Source organism: Anomaloglossus baeobatrachus, chromosome 3 (genome assembly GCF_048569485.1).
Source record: "Anomaloglossus baeobatrachus isolate aAnoBae1 chromosome 3, aAnoBae1.hap1, whole genome shotgun sequence".
NCBI classification, from domain to species: Eukaryota; Metazoa; Chordata; class Amphibia; order Anura; family Aromobatidae; genus Anomaloglossus; species Anomaloglossus baeobatrachus.
Window position 1 is genome coordinate 436,184,596 of NC_134355.1, and position 18,002 is coordinate 436,202,597.

At 44.5% G+C, this 18,002-nt stretch overlaps 1 protein-coding gene across 2 annotated transcripts in view; it reads left to right on the forward strand.

The window, feature by feature from the left end:
- PRSS56 (serine protease 56) overlaps positions 1–18,002 on the forward strand; it is a 184,936-nt gene that overhangs the window by 138,657 nt on the left and 28,277 nt on the right. For both annotated transcript variants that reach the window (XM_075340420.1, XM_075340421.1), the window contains exons 14-15: positions 4,008–4,125; positions 7,711–7,788. In XM_075340420.1, coding sequence (XP_075196535.1) covers positions 4,008–4,125; positions 7,711–7,788 — 196 coding nt within the window. The remainder of the gene's footprint in view (positions 1–4,007; positions 4,126–7,710; positions 7,789–18,002) is intronic.

The window sequence follows — 18,002 nt, forward strand, 5'->3', positions numbered from 1 at the left end:
TTACCCTGTCTGTGTTTGCCTCTTTCCCTGTCTGTGTCTGTCTCTTTCCCTGGCTGCATTGTGACACGCCAACATTCCATATAAGGGCGTGGCTGCGCAATCTTCTGAAGTTCTGGCTGCACTGTGGCTCCCAGCTCCATTTGCTTTAATGGAGGCAGGTTTTTTGGCGAATAACTGTAAAGCGCAGGGTTAAAATTTCCCCTCAAAACATAGCCTATGACGCTCTCTGGGTCCAGACGTGTGAGTGTGCAAAATTTTGTGGCTGTAGCTGCGACAGTGCAGATGCCAATCCCGGACATACATACACACACACACACACACACACACATTCAGCTTTATATATTAGATTGTTCAATTACTTTGGTTCCTTGAAAAAGAGGCAGCTACAGCTTAAAGAGATGTAATTCATACAGCCTTACTTCAATTAGATTGTGAATATCCTCAAACTAAGGGTACAGTTCCACTTGCGTTTTGCACTGACGAGTGCAATCCGATAAAATATCAGATTGCTCTAACTCTAGTGCAAAACTATGGGACAGTGTCCATCTGTGATTCATTTCTCATGCCATATCGGCATGTGGAATGAATCGTAGTATGCTGCGTTTGGCATCAAGTCTCTGCTCACGTACCCTCATACAACTATGGGAGCATGTGAAACATCGTACTGCACTTGCATGTAATCCGAGTGCAGTGCGATATACACAGTCAGGCAGCAGAGTAGATGGGGAGAAATTGCTCCCTCCTTCTTCCACGCACCTGTGATGCGCATCACAGGGTCATTAGCATATCGCTTCTGATGCTCTTGCATTGGAAGCTATACGTTAGTGGAACCGTACTCTAAAGCTGAGAGTCTATATTGTAAACCCATATTAATTATATAATTGTAACTTGAACAGCTAAAGTGACAAAACATATGTCACTATCCAAATATTTGTGGATCTAACTGTATATACTGTATATTGCCCAGCCAATTACCTGACCTGTATCCAATAGAAAATTTATGGAAGGAAATAAAGCTCAGAGTTCATAGAAGAAACCCATGGAATCTTCAGGATTTGTGTGGCAAAATGGACCAAAATCACACCTGAGCAATGCATTCGACTAGGGTCTCCATACAGAAAGCATCTTTAAGCCGTAATCACTAGTGATGACATGAATGGCACGGATCCCTGTAAAACTCGGGATCCGTGCCGGATATCTAGTATCTGTGCACCGACCCCGGACATGGAGTTCTCAGGGAACTTTGCAGAACTATCCGGATCTGGCCATACGGATAATTACAAAATGAGGAAAAAGAAAGAAAAATGGAATAAAGCAGGAGCATTATTCTTACTGAATCTCCCACATGGCTGTAACTCTACTTCCAGGGCCGCTTATTACCCTCATACATATTCACTGCTTCCCCTGCCCACCCGCAGTCCTGGCATCTGTGATTGGTTGCAGTCAGACCACGCCCCCACTCTGTGTGACAGTGTGTCTGACTGCTTGGAATCACACATGCCGTCTGCGTGTCTATAGTGGTGTAAAAATAAATAAGTAAAAAAATTGGGATAGGGTCCCCCCATATGGTGATACCCAGCACAGGTAAAGCATATGGCTACAGGCTGCAGCCCCCAGCCTTGTGCTTATCTTTTATGCAAATAATACCGTATAAGGGAATAAATAATGTTGCTATATCATGGCAGAATATTACTGTCATACAGTTACTGTATAACACTATAGGGTGCTTTACACGCTGCGACATCGCTAACGATATATCGTCGGGGTCACGTCGTTAGTGACGCACATCCGGCGCCGTTAGCGAGATCGCAGCATGTGACACCAATAAGCGACGATCAACGAGCGCAAAAACTTGAAAAATCGTTGCTTGTTGACACATCGTTTATTTCCTTAATATCGTTGCTGCTGCAGGTAAAATTGTTGTCCGTCGTTCCTGCGACAGCACACATCGCTATGTGTGACACCGCAGGAACGACAAACATCTCCTTACCTGCGTCCACCAGCAACGACGAAGGAAGGAGGTGGGCGGCATGTTTCGGCCGCTCATCTCCGCCCCTCCTCTGCTATTGGACGGCTGCTATGTGACGTCACTGTGACGCCGCACGAACCACCCCCTTAGAAAGGAGGTGGATCGCCGGCCAGAGCGACGTTGCAGGGAAGGTAAGTATGTGTGATGGGTGTTAGCGATGTTGTGCGCCACAGGCAGCGATTTGCCCGAGACGCACAACCGACGGGGGCGGGTACACTCGCTAGCGATATCGGTACCAATATCGCAGCGTGTAAAGTACCCTTATCACCATACTTGTCGCTGAATAACACTGACATTTAGTGCTTGAATAATATTTGTTTATAGTAGCTTTACAAAATCTCTTTTAGTTAGAACTGTAGTGACCCACAACATAATGACTCACTAACAATTACAACCACACTGACCCCTTAAACTAGATCAATCAATAACAGTGCCTGCTAAGTAGTGCCCCCATTCAGAATAATTATCAGACTGCTGCACAGAAAGTGTTTAGCTGGAGTTAGATGTACCAAATTCATTTAGCAGCTTGCAGTTCTTTAATGTATTTGGTGCATCTTTCAACTGCAGTGTGTCACCTGCAGAAATGTATGGCATCCAGTGGTGGAATATATAATGAGTTTATTGGCCGCACTTGACTGAGCTCTTCCCACTTTTCTAAAAGTTGGGGTAGCTGGCAGAGACAGGTGTAAAAATGTCAAAAGTTTAAATTTTTAAATTGTTTTATGCCAAAATTCTAATATAAAACTGCTTTATGAATTGGGTCCTAAGACTAGGCAGTCTTAAAATTTGACATATTTATCAAACAGCATGATCCACTTTGATACATTTTTTGTGCATTTTAAGACTGTCTACATCACATGTTAGACATAATTAGACAGTTTTGATAATTATGACCTACTGTTTTAAGTGTCCACATACACAGGTTCTATCAGAGTAGCATTTATAATGTCTGCCAGAAAGTGCCCCCACCCTACACAGTGCAATCTAGAGAGCACACAAATACACAAGCATAGCTCCTACTTATCTTTTCCTTTTCTGCACTACCTATGAATAACTAACCCTTGAGCAGCCAGTTAGCAGCCAGCCACATGTTCCTCCTTCTTGTGGATTAGGGGTATATAATATCAGTTATTAATGGAATCTTTTTTAGGGAGAGGTAGACTTAAGCACCACTCCAGCATTGTTTTTATTTCACTACTGAGTGCTACTTTAATTCTAAGTCCCCTGTCTCTTGTGCTATACTCACCCAACAGCATCTTCATCTGTTTTCACGGACGCTTCTTTTGCTCTCCGGCAGTTGGTGACCTGACAGCTGCTCCAGGGTTTCATGGAGTGCGCTAGAGGTCAAAACTCAATATAACTTTATGAGAGCCTCTTTCTGGCTTCCATAGACTTGTATTGAGAATTTGTCACGTAGCTTCTGATTTCTAGCCAGTTATAAGTTACGATTTCAAGATGGCCCTTTGGGACCCAAGCGATGCCATAAAAGATGAAAACGCTGGAGGTTAAGTATAATACTTTGGGCATAGAACTTTTATTTTCACCACTGGAGTGGTGCTTTAAGTTCAATTACTAATATTAACCAATGAAAATTAGAATCACTTTATTTACCTGATTAGACTGTTCTCTCAGCTATAAGCTATGGTAATACTCTGTTCCTGAAGTTGGTAAAAGAGCATATATTCTAGCAAATAGGGCCCATTCCTACATTTGCTTCAGTGCATTGATCATTAGTGGTATATAAAACATATCCTTAATGAATGAAGGCAGCTCCTTCACTTCTACGATCATGAAAACTAGTTTGAAAAGTTAATTCTAGGGTCAGAGCTTGTCAACCTCATTGTACAATTCTCAGCACTTTGTAACACTTTATTCTTCCCTAGGGTATAACACAGAGGATAAATCACTTCTCAGTTCTAATCTTTCATAAAATAGCACATAAAGTCTAATCTATACTGATATCTTCTTGACATTCTAGGAGAATGATGATGCAGTAGAAGAACTCAAAGAAAAAGGGCGACAGGTCATTCAAAACCTAAAGTTACAGCTCAGAAGTAACGGGATCCTCGCTGATGAACCTTTGCTTCCAGACCAAGGTATGGGCAAAGCTGGGCGTTAGAGTAATGTTTATTACATTACAGTATAATTACCTGCTCAATGCAAAAGTAATCTCTTATTAGGCTGAGTTCACATCATATTCCCTTCATGACTCCACCGGTTTGAATTCAACTTTACCTTTTATCTGGACACAATTACACTAGGAATCTTTTAGACCTCTTTCCCATTTTTTGTAGTCAACCACACTGTATGCATAATTATTAGGCAGTTTGTATTTTTGATCATACATTTTATTATTAAACAAATACAGTGCTGTCAGTGAATCCAGAAGGTTAATAAACCTGAAATGTGAATATTTAAGAAAGTAAAAGTGATGTTTTGTTTTTCTTAGAAGAATATCTATGTAGCCAGAATTATTGGGTAACCAAATGAAAAACATACATTTTCCCATGTCAATTGTTTATTTGCATCTGTTAAAATGAGAACAATAACCAAAGAACTCAAAATGTACAAAACTACATATCTGATATTCCAAAAAAATATTGGTGACCAATATAGCTGCCCTTCTTCTCAACAACAGTCAAAATTCTTCTATGCATGGAGTCTGTCAGTTTTTTAATCTGTTGATCAACTTTTCGGTCAACACTACCCACAGCCTCCCAGACACTGTTACATAGTTACATAGTTACATAGTTACTTAGGTTGAAAAAGACCTAGGTCCATCTAGTTCAACCTTCCTCCACCAGTTCTACATTTAGTCACTAAGTCATTTATAACCAACAATGTTTCGTGTACTGAGGAAATCATCCAGCCCTTTTTTAAAAGCTGTTATAGTATCTGCCATTACTACCTCTTGTGGTAGGGCATTCCACAGTCTGACTGCTCTAACTGTAAAGAACCCTTTCCTATTTAGCTGCCGGAATCGCTTTTCTTCCACTCGCAGTGAGTGCCCCCTGGTCCTTAGTACTGTCTTTGGTAGAAATAAGTCATGTGCCAGTCCTTTATATTGACCACACATGTATTTATACATATAAATGAGATCTCCTCTGAGACGTCTTTTTTCTAAGCTAAACATATCTAACTTTTTCAACCTGTCATCATATGGGAGGCCTTCCATTCCTTGTAATAGTCTAGTTGCCCGCCTTTGAACTGACTCTAACGTCTGAATGTCCTTTTTAAAATGTGGAGCCCAAACCTGGATCCCGTATTCCAGATGTGGCCTTACAAGTGATTTATAGAGGGGTAACAATACGTTGGGATCACGGGATCTAATCTCTCTTTTTATACACCCTAAAATCTTGTTTGCTTTAGCAGCTGCTGCTTGACATTGAGTGCTGCTGCTCAGCTTATTTGTAATGAGAATACCCAAGTCCTTCTCCTGTTCTGTAGTCCCGAGTTTACTTCCATTTAATGTATACGCAGCTATAGGATTACTCCGTCCTAGGTGCATTACTTTACATTTATCAACATTAAATCTCATTTGCCAAGTATCTGCCCATTCTGACATCTTATCCAGATCTTTTTGTAATACTGTACTATCCAGGTCAGTTTTTAATATCCTACATAGTTTGGTGTCATCGGCAAAGACTGACACTGTACTATCAATCCCATCCACAAGGTCATTAATAAAGAGATTAAAAAGAATCGGTCCAAGCACAGATCCCTGCGGCACCCCACTGCTAACTATAGCCCATTTAGAGAATGTACCATTTATGACTACTCTTTGTTTCCTATCATTTAGCCAATTCCTTACCCAGTTGCATATTGTGTCCCCTAGTCCTTGCTTCTGGAGCTTTAGTATAAGGCTATTATGTGGTACAGTATCAAATGCCTTTGCAAAGTCCAAATAAATCACAGCTGCATTACCAATATCCAGGTTTGCACTTACCCCCTCATAGAACCCCAACAGGTTGGTTAGACACGACTTATCTTTCATGAATCCATGCTGTTTGTCAGTTATCATATTATTTTCTGCAATATATTTTTGTATGTCATCCCTTAAAATGCCCTCAAAAACTTTGCATACTACTGATGTCAGGCTTACTGGACGGTAGTTGCCTGGATCTACCCTCTTACCTTTCTTAAATATCGGTACCACATCAGCAATCCTCCAATCCTGAGGCACCAACCCTGTTACAAGTGAGTCTAAAAAGATGAGATACAGCGGTCTGTCGATTACGGAGCTCAATTCCCTCAATATTCGTGGATGAATGCCATCTGGCCCTGGGGATTTGTCAATGTTTAATTTACTCAGACGTAGGCGTACTTCATCTTGTGTTAAATTAATTATATCGGGTGGTGAACTTTGATTTTTCACTTGTTGAATGATCCCTGGTACAGTCAGTTCCTTGGTGAATACAGATGAGAAATGCCTATTTAATATCTCAGTCTTTTGTTTGTCCTCTATAACTAACTTGTTATTATATTTTAAGGGGCCGATACTATCCTTTGTTTTCCTTTTGGCATTAATGTATTTATAATAGAAATAATTCATAGAAGTGTACTGCTTTCCGTCACCGTAACTCTTCCATTTAAGAAGGGCCCATACGTTCTCAATAGGGTTTAGGCCAGGTGATGAAAGGGGCTATGTCATTATTTTTTCATCTTTAAGGCCTTTGCTGGCAGCCAAGCAGTGGAGTACTTTGATACATGTGATGGAGGATTGTCCTGCATAAAGATCATGTCAGTACCCCACTTTCACCTTGCTATCATCTATGCCCGTTACTGATCAAGCCACGTGTCCATCCATCTGGTCTGTCAAGAGTAACTCTCATCTCTTCACTCCATAAAACCTTTGAAAAAGCTGTGTTTAGATATTTTTTGATCTACTCTTCACATTTCAACTTCTATGTGGTGTTCAGTGGTGGTTGAATTTTATCCCTTCCTTGGTCATTTCTCTGGGCACTGAACACCTTGTACTTCTTGGCACTCCAGGGAGGTTCTGAAATATGACAGCACTGGAGAATTGCGGGTTCTTGGTTGCTTTGTGTTTCATTCTTTTCAAATGTTTGGCATATAATGTGTCTTTTTATCTCAACGTGTTTTTTCACAACCTTGTTGACGATTTGCCACAAACATTTTGACAGTTCTGTGACCACGCCCCAATATCTTAGCAATTTCAAGCATACCTCTATGAGGCTTGTACATTTTTTTCTTGTTAGAGTCAGTTTTTTTGGCCCTATTATACTGAAGAAATAAAGCAGCCTAATAATTCTGCAAACCTTGATAAAAGGTTTTTATATCCTCAAGTCACACTCTCCCTCATTGCACAAATACACATCACCTGATATGCTTCATCCACTAAGCATTCAAGTTTATATAGCTATATGGCTTGGAGTTAAGAAAACATACATACATAAAAAGTATACTCACTTACCAAATAATTGTGCACACAGTGTACAATATTGTGTCTGGCTAAAAATATAGACATCACTAAAAAGAGGGTCAACTGGAGTCCAAAATTTACAGTGGCTCTGTCCTAAGCATGGAGCTGAAAAAACGAGATTCAGTCTGAAACCTGAGATGAAGTTATGAACGAGGACATAGATGTGATGTGAGCCCTGACCTTAGAGGTCTCATACAACTACTACATTAAGATATGTGAACTTATGTCCATTAAACAGAATTGATACCTGTTCATTCTCAACTACAGAAGAGAGATGTCACAAGTGTCGGTGGAGGCACCAAAGAAAATTCCCAAGGTACTGACTGTATTGAATGAGTGTTATGTGGCATTATTTATACTGCCTTTTAATATATTCTCTATTCACTAACTCTCATCTTTCCTCACACTCATTTTGAGAAAAGCAGTGGTACAGTGGACAGGCTTGTGCAAATGATTGTAATTTCAGTCCGAGTGCTATCCATCAAAAAATCGGATCGCTTTCGGACTGCTGTTTTTCAATGAGGCAGTGCAGATGTCTGATTTCTTCCTTGGAAAAAAAAATGCAGCATGCATGGTTTACCTCATAGAATCGGATGGCACTCAACCATTCAAGTCTGTAAGTCCATGAAAAAAAAAAAATCAGACCACATTCGGATGACTTTACACGACTGACAGAATAGAGACATTGGAGAACCTTTTTTTTTTTAAAAAATTCCTCCACCTGCGAGAGAAACGAACCCCACTCTGATTAGACTCTTAAGCGGGCTTTACACGCAACGACATCGCTAATGAGATGTCGTTGGGGTCACGGAATTCGTGACGCACATCCGGTCTCGTTAGCGACGTCATTGCGTGTGAAACGCACAAAGGACTGTTAACGAACAAAATTACTCACCTAATCATTGTCCGGTCATTCTAATCCTGATTATTGTTGCTGTTGCAGTACGCAGATTGTTTGTCGTTCCTGCGGCAGCACAAATCGCTATGTGTGACACCGCATGAACGAGGAACATCATGGTACCTGCGGCCGCCGGCAATGAGGAAGGAGGGAGGTGGGCGGGATGTTCGGCCTGCTCATTTCCGCCCCTCCACTTCTATTGGGTGGCCGCTTAGTGATGCCGCTGTGACACCGAATGAACCGCCCCCTTAGAAAGGAGGCGGTTCGCCGGCCACAGCGACATTTCTAGGCAGGTAAGTGTATGTAATGGGTGTAAGCGATGTTGTGCGCCACGGGCAGTGTTTTGCCTGTGACGCACAACCGACGGGGGCGGGTGCTTTCACCAGCGACATCCCTCTGGGAGGAAATGCGTCGGGACTATGTCATGGACTTTCCAGATAAGTTTGTTGTCTCTATCTTATTTAGATGAGGCTTCTTTAATATTTTGGTGTTTGACCTATGCAGGGTTTTTTAGGGTCATTCAGAGTCCCCTGTCGGTGAATGGGGGCCGCCACAACCCTAGGGCATCATACCCTCCATTGCTAGGTAGGGAGAGCTACTTTAGGGATACCTAGGGATAGCCTAGTCCCGTCTCCCTTCCTAGCCTTTGTTATTATACACTCTGCATATTTTGTTGTCTTTATTATTGTGGTTTTTGATCTTTTAATGGTTATTATTAAAAGTTATTTTTTAATGTGGATTATTCTTTTGGTTTTTCTAGGATTCCACTCCAATAATATGTATATAAGAATTTGACACTACACAAAGTGATGCAGAAAAGTAAATAGAAATTTATTCCAGAATTGCAATGCGTTGCATATACATTGACGTTTCAACCTATCTGGTCTTCTTCATAACTTCAAATAACCCAAACATAATATCAGTAAATTAATTTCAGAATACATATAAATGTATAAATAAAGATATTGATATATATTATACTGATGCATATAGGTAAAAGAAAGGAAAGCATGAAGGGTTTTTTATTCTTGATCACTATTATCAATATAAGTAATTACAATGATAAGTGCATATGAGGGAACTCTGTGATTTCTATTTGAACCTCACGATCTGAAAGAGTCTTGCCATTTATAGACTCAGTTTGCCTTGTAGTCCTAAGCATAACGTAAAAAATGCACCCTTCTTTCTTCCCAATTCCTGAGTTGAAGGAGTAATTTGTATCTGAGTCTTGAGTGATTGAAAGTCTTCAGTTGTCAGAGTGGTAGAGAGTTGATATTCAATCGACTATTTGTTCTCTTGGACTAAAGGGGGCTTTAAATGCAATGACATCGCTAACGAGATGTCGCTGGGGGTCACGGAATTCGCGACGCACATCCGGCTTCGTTAGCAACGTCGTTGTGTGTGAAACGTAGGAACGACCGTTAACGATCAAAAATACCAAATTGTTGATCGTTGACACGTCGTTCTAATCCCAAGTATCATTGCTGTTGCAGGACACAGGTTGTTTGTCGTTCCTGCGGCAGCACACATCGCTATGTGTGACACCGCAGGAATGAGGAACAACACCTTCAGCCGTCGGCAATGAGGAAGGAAGGAGGTGGGCAAATATACTGCAATGTGCGCATGACAAATCTGACTTCTCAAAGACTTTGCTGGGAAGTCAAATGTCAGAAAGTTCTGACAACAAAACTGCAGCCAAAAACACAGCAAAAACGCAGCAAAAAACGCAGCGTGCGCATGTAGCCTTAAAGCAGCCTTTAGAGATGGATTTCTGGAGATTTTCTAACATGTACAAGACCGTATATCACAGCATAAATTGAACATTAGATGTGGTAAAACATACCTACTGTTGCCACATCATTTTATTCAGAAAATACGTAATGTATCAGAACTGAAATGCCAGGTACTGGAGCACGTCCCCACTACAAGACAGGGTTGGCAACAGGTTGAAATTTTTGGAACTTCAAGATTTCTATTGGATTTACACATTGGATACTAAAGAACCCTGAGGATTCAATAGGGGTTATGAGTGATGAGCTTCTTTTGACACTTTCCATTTTTCTCTATTTGTGATGAAGCAAATTAGGTGAATCCATACCATCCACTCCCGAAATGGGTGTAATGTTATATGTGTGTGTATATATATATATATATATACTAGCTGTAGTACCCGGGCATTGCCCGGGATAGTAACTATCTCTTTGTCTTTTTCCCAGTCTCTGTCTGTGTGTCGCTGTCTGTCTGTCTCTTTCCTTGTCTGTCTGTGTCTATGTCTCTGTCTGACTATTTGTATCTCTGTCTGTATCAGTCTATCGGTCTCCATCTCTGTGTCTGTCTGTCTCTCTCTATGTCTGTGTCTGTCTCTATGTGTGTGTGTTTCTGTCTGTCTCTTTCCCCGTCTGTCTCTTTTCCATCTGTCTTGGTCTGTCTCTTTCCCGGTCTGTCTCTTTCCCGGTCTGTCTCTTTCCCGGTCTGTCTCTTTCCCGGTCTGTCTCTTTCCCCGTCTGTCTCTTTCCCAGTCTGTCTCTTTCCCAGTCTGTCTCTTTCCCAGTCTGTCTCTTTCCCAGTCTGTCTCTTTCCCCGTCTGCCTCTTTCCCCGTCTGTCTCTTTCCCCATCTGTCTCTTTCCAGGGTTGTCTCTTTCCAGGGCTGTCTTTTTCCCCGTCTGTCTCTTTCCAGGTCTGTCTCTTTCCAGGTCTGTCTCTTTTCAGGTCTGTCTCTTTCCAGGCCTGTCTCTTTTCCCGTCTGTCTCTTTCCAGATCTGTCTCTTTCCAGGTCTGTCTCTTTCCCCGTCTGTCTCTTTCCCCGTCTGTCTCTTTCCCCGTCTGTCTCTTTCCAGGTCTGTCTCTTTCCAGGTCTGTCTCTTTCCAGGTCTGTCTCTTTCCAGGTCTGTCTCTTTCCAGGTCTGTCTCTTTGCCCATCTGTCTCTTTCCAGGTCTGTCTCTTTGCCCATCTGTCTCTTTGCCCATCTGTTTCTTTACCCATCTGTCTCTTTCCAGGTCTGTCTCTTTCCCCGTCTGTCTCTTTCCCCGTCTGTCTCTTTCCCCGTCTGTCTCTTTCCCCGTCTGTCTCTTTCCCCGTCTGTCTCTTTCCCCGTCTGTCTCTTTGCCTGTCTGTCTCTTTGCCTGTCTGTCTCTTTGCCTGTCTGTCTCTTTGCCCGTCTGTCTCTTTCTAGGGCTGTCTCTTTCCAGGGCTGTCTCTTTGCCCGTCTGTCGCGTTGCCCGTCTGTCTCTTTCAAGGGCTGTCTCTTTCCAGGGCTGTCTCTTTCCAAGGCTTTTTCTTTGCCCACCTGTCTCTTTGCCCGTCTGTCTCTTTGCCATTCTGTCTCCTTCCAGGTCTGTCTCTTTCCAGGTCTGTCTCTTTGCCCGTCTGTCTCTTTGCCCGTCTGTCTCTTTGCCTGTCTGTCTCTTTGCGCATCTGTCTCTTTGCGCATCTGTCTCTTTGCCCGTCTGTCTCTTTGCCCAACTGTCTCTTTCCAGGGCTGTCTCTTCCCAGGGCTGTCTCTTTCCAGGGCTGTCTCTTTTCCCATCTGTCTCTGTCTGTGTCTATGTCTGTCTGTCTTTTTCTGTCTCTCTATCCATCTCTCCACTGACATCATATAACCTCATGCATAAGTTTCATTTAACAGTTTATTTTGTTCCTACAGCAACCACTGACAGTTGCTATTAATAGCCTGTAGCTCTCACCTCAATTCAGTTTAATGGCGGCAGGATTTTAGAGACTAACTGTAAAGCACGGGGTTACATTTTTCTGTCAAAACATAGTCTACGACGCTCCCTGGGTCACATGAGGCGTCTGTGCAAAATTTCGTGATTGTAAATGCGACGGTGCGGATTCCTTTAGCGGACATACACACATACACACACACACACACACACACACACTCAGCTTTATATATATATATATATATATATATATATATATATACTATATATATACACACCGTATTTTTCGCTTTATAAGACGCACCTGATTATAAGACGCACCCCCAAATTTGGTGAAGGAATAGAGATTTTTTTAATAAATGTGGTCCGTCTTATAATGCCAGTGTCCGTCTAACAAATAATATAGGGTATATGTCCCTCATAGCCCCCTCATCCTAAAATTAGCCCCCTTAACCCCTTAACGACCTTTGACGTACTGGGTACGTCATGGTGACATGGTGCTAAACGACCTATGACGTACTCAATACGTCATGGCGAAATCGCGGTCCCGGAGCCCCGGGGAGTGAAATTTGTTTAATTAAACGGTAGATTCGGGAAGGAGGGGACCTCTGCCTGACCTCAGGAGGGGTGGTGCCTCCTCCCCGAACCTACAGAGGCTGTGATTGGCTGACGAACGCCGCTCAGCCAATTACAGCCACTGTAATGTTCCAGCCATTGAAAATGGCTGGAACATTGAAATCCAGCCCTGATCAGTGCTGCTGTAGCACTGGCCATTGGCTGGAGCTGGGTGATCGATGCTTCACCCGCCCCCAGCTCTGATTGGAGAGACCGGTCTTGTGACCGCTCTCTCCAATCAATGTGGATCTGCGGCCTGTGACCGTCCCTGGAAGCCGAGGAGAGCGGTAAGTTGCTGTCCCCGCCGCTGCTCCCGATCCACCGCTGTCCCCGCCGCTGTCTCCGATCGCCCCGCCGCTGCTCCCGATCCACCGCTGTCCCCGGCGCCACGATCCTGATCCACCTCTGTCCCCGGCGCCATGCTCCCGCTCCACCGCTGTCCCCGCCGCTGCTCCCGATGCACCGCTGTCCCCGCCGCTGCTCCCGATGCACCGCTGTCCCCGCTCCCGATCCACCGCTGTCCCCGGCGCCACGCTCCCGATCCACCGCTGTCCCCGCCGCCCCTCCCGATCCACCGCTGTCCCCGGCGCCACGCTCCCGATCCACCGCTGTCCCCGCCGCCATGCTCCCGATCCACCGCTGTCCCCGGCGCCATGCTCCCGCTCCACCGCTGTCCCCGCCGCCGCTCCCGCTCCACCGCTGTCCCTGGCGCCACGCTCCCGATCCACCGCTGTCCCCGGCGCCATGCTCCCGATCCACCGCTGTCCCCGGCGCCATGCTCCCGATCCACCGCTGTCCCTGGTGCCACGCTCCCGATCCACCGCTGTCCCCGGCGCCATGCTCCCGCTCCACCGCTGTCCCCGCCGCCACTCCCGATCCACCGCTGTCCCCGGCGCCATGCTCCCGCTCCACCGCTGTCCCCGCCGCCGCTCCCGATCCACCGCTGTCCCCGGCGCCATGCTCCCGCTCCACCGCTGTCCCCGCCGCCGCTCCCGATCCACCGCTGTCCCCGCCGCCATGCACATGTGCTGCAAGCCACCCTCCCCCCACATGTGCTGCAAGCCACCCTCCCCCCACATGTGCTGCAAGCCACCCTCCCCCCGGGGCCCCCCCTCCTCCATGTGCCATCTCTCTCTCCCATCAGACTCTGCCCCCCTCCCCGATCTGCTGCCTGCTCTCTCCCATTTTCCATCTACTGCCCCCTCTCACCCTCCTCGATCTGTTGCCTCCTTCATCTGCTGCCCCTTCTGTCTGCTGTGATCCTGCTGCCTAGATCCATCCTGTAAGGTAGGTATCCCCATCTCACCTCCCCCCCATCCTCTGCCGCTCCTCCATCCGCTGCGCGATTTCCCATCCATCCGCTGCGCCATTTCCCACCATCCATCCGCTGCGCCCTTTCACATCCCCTGCCGCTCCTCCACCCGCTGCGCCCTTTCCCATCTTCCATCCGCTGCGCCCTTTCTCATCTGCCACACCGCCCTCTCGCATCGCATTATCCAGCGCAGTTGCTCGCTTCCAGACTGCAGTGGATGATGCGATGCGAGACTCGTGCATTGCTCTCACGTTTGGCACTGGTCTTAGTGGCAGGCGCTCATTTTTTTTTTTTTACTGATGTCTGTATTTTTTATTTCGCCAAACTAATTTTTTTTGTATGGGGGGGGTCTAGTTTCCAAAATGGGATCACATGTGGGGGAGCTCCATTGTTTAGGCACCTCAGGGGGTCTCCAAATGAAACATGGCGTCTGCTAATAATTCCAATCAATTTTACTGTGAAATGGCGCTCCTTCTCTTCTGAGCCCCGCCGTACGCCCAAACAATTGATTTCCACCACATATGAGGTATCGTCGTACTCAGGAGAAATTGCACAATACATTTTATGGTGCATTTTTTCCTGATACCCTTGTGCAAAAAAAAGCTACCTGTTTGAAAAAACAATTTTGTGGTAAAAAAAAGAATAAAATATTTTCACGGCTGAACATTACAAATGTTTGTGAAGCCTCCAGGGGTTCAAAGTGCTCACTAAACAGCTAGATAAATTCCATGAGGGGTCTAGTTTCCAAAATGGGGTCAATTGTGGGGGAGCTCCATTGTTTAGGCACTTCAGGGGGGTCTCCAAACGCAACATGGCGTCCGCTAATAATTCCAACGAATTTTGCTGTGAAATGGCGCTCCTTGCCTTCCGAGTCCTGCCGTGCGCCCAAACATTTGATTTCCACCACATATGGGGTATCTGCGTACTCAGGAGAAAATGCACAATACATTTTATGGTGCATTTTTCCTGATACCCTTGTGATAAAAAAAGCTACCTGGTTGAAGCAACAGTTTTGTGGTAAAAAAAATTTTTTTTCTTTTCACGGCTCAACGTTATAAACTTCTGTGAAGCCCCCAGGGGTTCAAAGTGCACAGCAAACATCTAGAAAAAATATTTGAGGGCTCTAGTTTCCAAAATGGGGTCACTTATGGGGGAGCTCCATTGTTTAGGCACCTCGGGGAGTCTTCAAACCCGACATGGCGTCCGCTAATGAGTGCAGCTAATTTTGCACTCAAAAATTCAAATGGCGCTCCTTGCCTTCCGAGTCCTGCTGTGTGCCCAAACATTTGATTACCACCACATATGGGGTATCTGCGTACTCAGGAGAAAATGCACAATACATTTTATGGTGCATTTTTTCCTGATACCCTTGTGATAAAAAAAGCTACCTGGTTGAAGCAACAGTTTTGTGGTAAAAAAAAATTTTTTTCTTTTCACGGCTCAACGTTATAAACTTCTGTGAAGCCCCCAGGGGTTCAAAGTGCACATCAAACATCTAGAAAAAATAGTTGAGGGCTCTAGTTTCCAAAATGGGGTCACTTATGGGGGAGCTCCATTGTTTAGGCACCTCGGGGATTCTTCAAACCCGACATGGCGTCCGCTAATGAGTGCAGCTAATTTTGCACTCAAAAATTCAAATGGCGCTCCTTGCCTTCCGAGTCCTGCTGTGTGCCCAAACATTTGATTACCACCACATATGGGGTATCTGCGTACTCAGGAGAAAATGCACGATACATTTTATGATGCATTTTTCCTGATACCCTTGTGAAAATACTAATTTTTATGGCTAAAGTAACATTTTTGTGTTAAAAAAGTAAAATTTTCATTTTTTCGTCTACATTGCTTTGGTTGCTGTGAAGCTCCTAAAGGGTTAATAAACTTCTTGGATGTGGTTTTGAGCAGAGTGAGGGGTGCAGATTTTAGAATTGGGTCACTTTTGGGTATTTTCTGTCGCCTAGGTTTCTCAAATCACTCCAAATGTGATGTGGTACCTAAAAAATTTTTTTTTGTAAATTTTGTTGGAAAAATGAGAAATTGGTGATGAACTTTGAACCCTTCTAACTTCCTAACGGAAATTTTTTTTTTTTCAAAAATTGCGCTGGTGTAAAGTAGACATGTGGGAAATGTTATTTAGTAACTATTTTATGTGACATATCTCTCAGATTTATGGGCATAAAATTTCAAATTTTGAAAATTGCAAAATTTTCAAAATTTTCGCCAAATTTCCGAAAATTTCACAAATAAACGCAAAACATATCGGCCTAAATTTACCACTGACATGAAGTACAATATGTCATGAAAAAACAACCTCAGAATCGCCAGGATCCGTTGAAGTGTTCCAGAGTTATAACCTGTCAAAGTGACACTGGTCAAAATTGCAAAAAATGGCCGGGTCTTTAAGGTGAAAACAGGCTGGGGGCTGAAGGGGTTAATCTGGATATGGCCACCTTATATTGAACACGTCCCCCAGTGATGCCACATTTCCCCTATGGCTGGCACACAGGCCTACTCTGGCTGGCACACAGGCCCACTGTGGCTGGCACACAGGCCCACTGTGGCAGGCACACAGGCCCACTCTGGCAGGCAGACAGGCCCACTCTGGCAGGCAGACAGGCCCACTCTGGCAGGCAGACAGGCCCACTCTGGCAGGCAGATAGGCCCACTGGGGCAGGCAGACAGGCCCACTGGGGCAGGCAGACAGGCCCACTGGGGCAGGCAGACAGGCCCACTGTGGCAGGCAGACAGGCCTACTGGGGCAGTCAGACAGGCCCACTGGGGCAGGCAGACAGGCCCACTGGGGCAGGCAGACATCACCCTCTGTTACATATCGCCCCCATGTTGCTGCTTTTAGTAAAATAAACTCTTTACCTTGTGCAGCAGTGTCCTGTCTGGTGTCTCCCTCCTCGGGGTTGAGCTCCTCCTGTCTCCTGCACTTCCTACTTCCTGGTTCTAGTGCAGGTCATGTGATCGGGACAGCAGAGAGAGATATCTCTGCGTGCCTAATCACAGCTTCAGGAGGGAGATCGGGCAGACACGCTGGAGGAGGTGAGTAAAGAGTTTATTATTTTACTATGGGCAGCAGCATGGGGGCCATAGCTAACACAGGGGGAGGGGGGATCCTGTGCGATCAAAGGTAAGCACAGGCAGATATAATATGCACAGCTCCCCCAGCCCATCAGCGCGATGCAGTTTCAGCACCACGCTTCTGATGGACAGCGGCTGTGCATATTATATGAGCGGGAGCAGGAGATCAAACGCTGCCGCTCCCAGCTCTCCCTGCCCCCAGCAGCCCCCAGCACCGCTCCAGAGCTGCCCGCACCTCCACTGGACTCTGTATATATATACCCCCCCCCGTATATTCGGATTATAAGACGCACCCCCTACTTTCCCCCAAAATTTGGGGGAACAAAAGTGCGTCTTATAAAGCGAAAAATACGGTATATATAATAAATATATATATATATATATATATATAAAAGATACACATAATATTTATTTATTTTATCTTCAGTTCTTTACCTTAGCTAATGTGGTTATCACTAATTTTCAATTCTTTCTTTACTTCATCCTTTTACAAACACTACTTGCCTCTACTTTTCTGCTAAATACTTATTACATTGTAGTCCTTCACTGACATCGTGTCTTTCATGATCTTTCAATACAGTCAATTGTTTTTTAAAAGAAACATGATCAGCTTCTTCTATCCCATCAAGTGCTCTGGTGACGGGACATACAGTGGGGAAAAAAGTATTTAGTCAGCCACCAATTGTGCAAGTTCTCCCACTTAAAAAGATGACAGAGGCCTGTAATTGACATCATAGGAAGACCACAACTATGAGAGACAAAATGAGAAAACAAATCCAGAAAATCACCATATTTGATTTGGCAAGATTTTTTTTGCAAATTATGGTGGAAAATAGGTCTTTGGTGAATAACAAAAGTTCATCTTAATATTTTGTTATATAACCTTTGTTGGCAATGACATAGGTCACACATTTTCTGTTAGTCTTCACAAGGTTGGCAAACACTGTTGGTGGTATG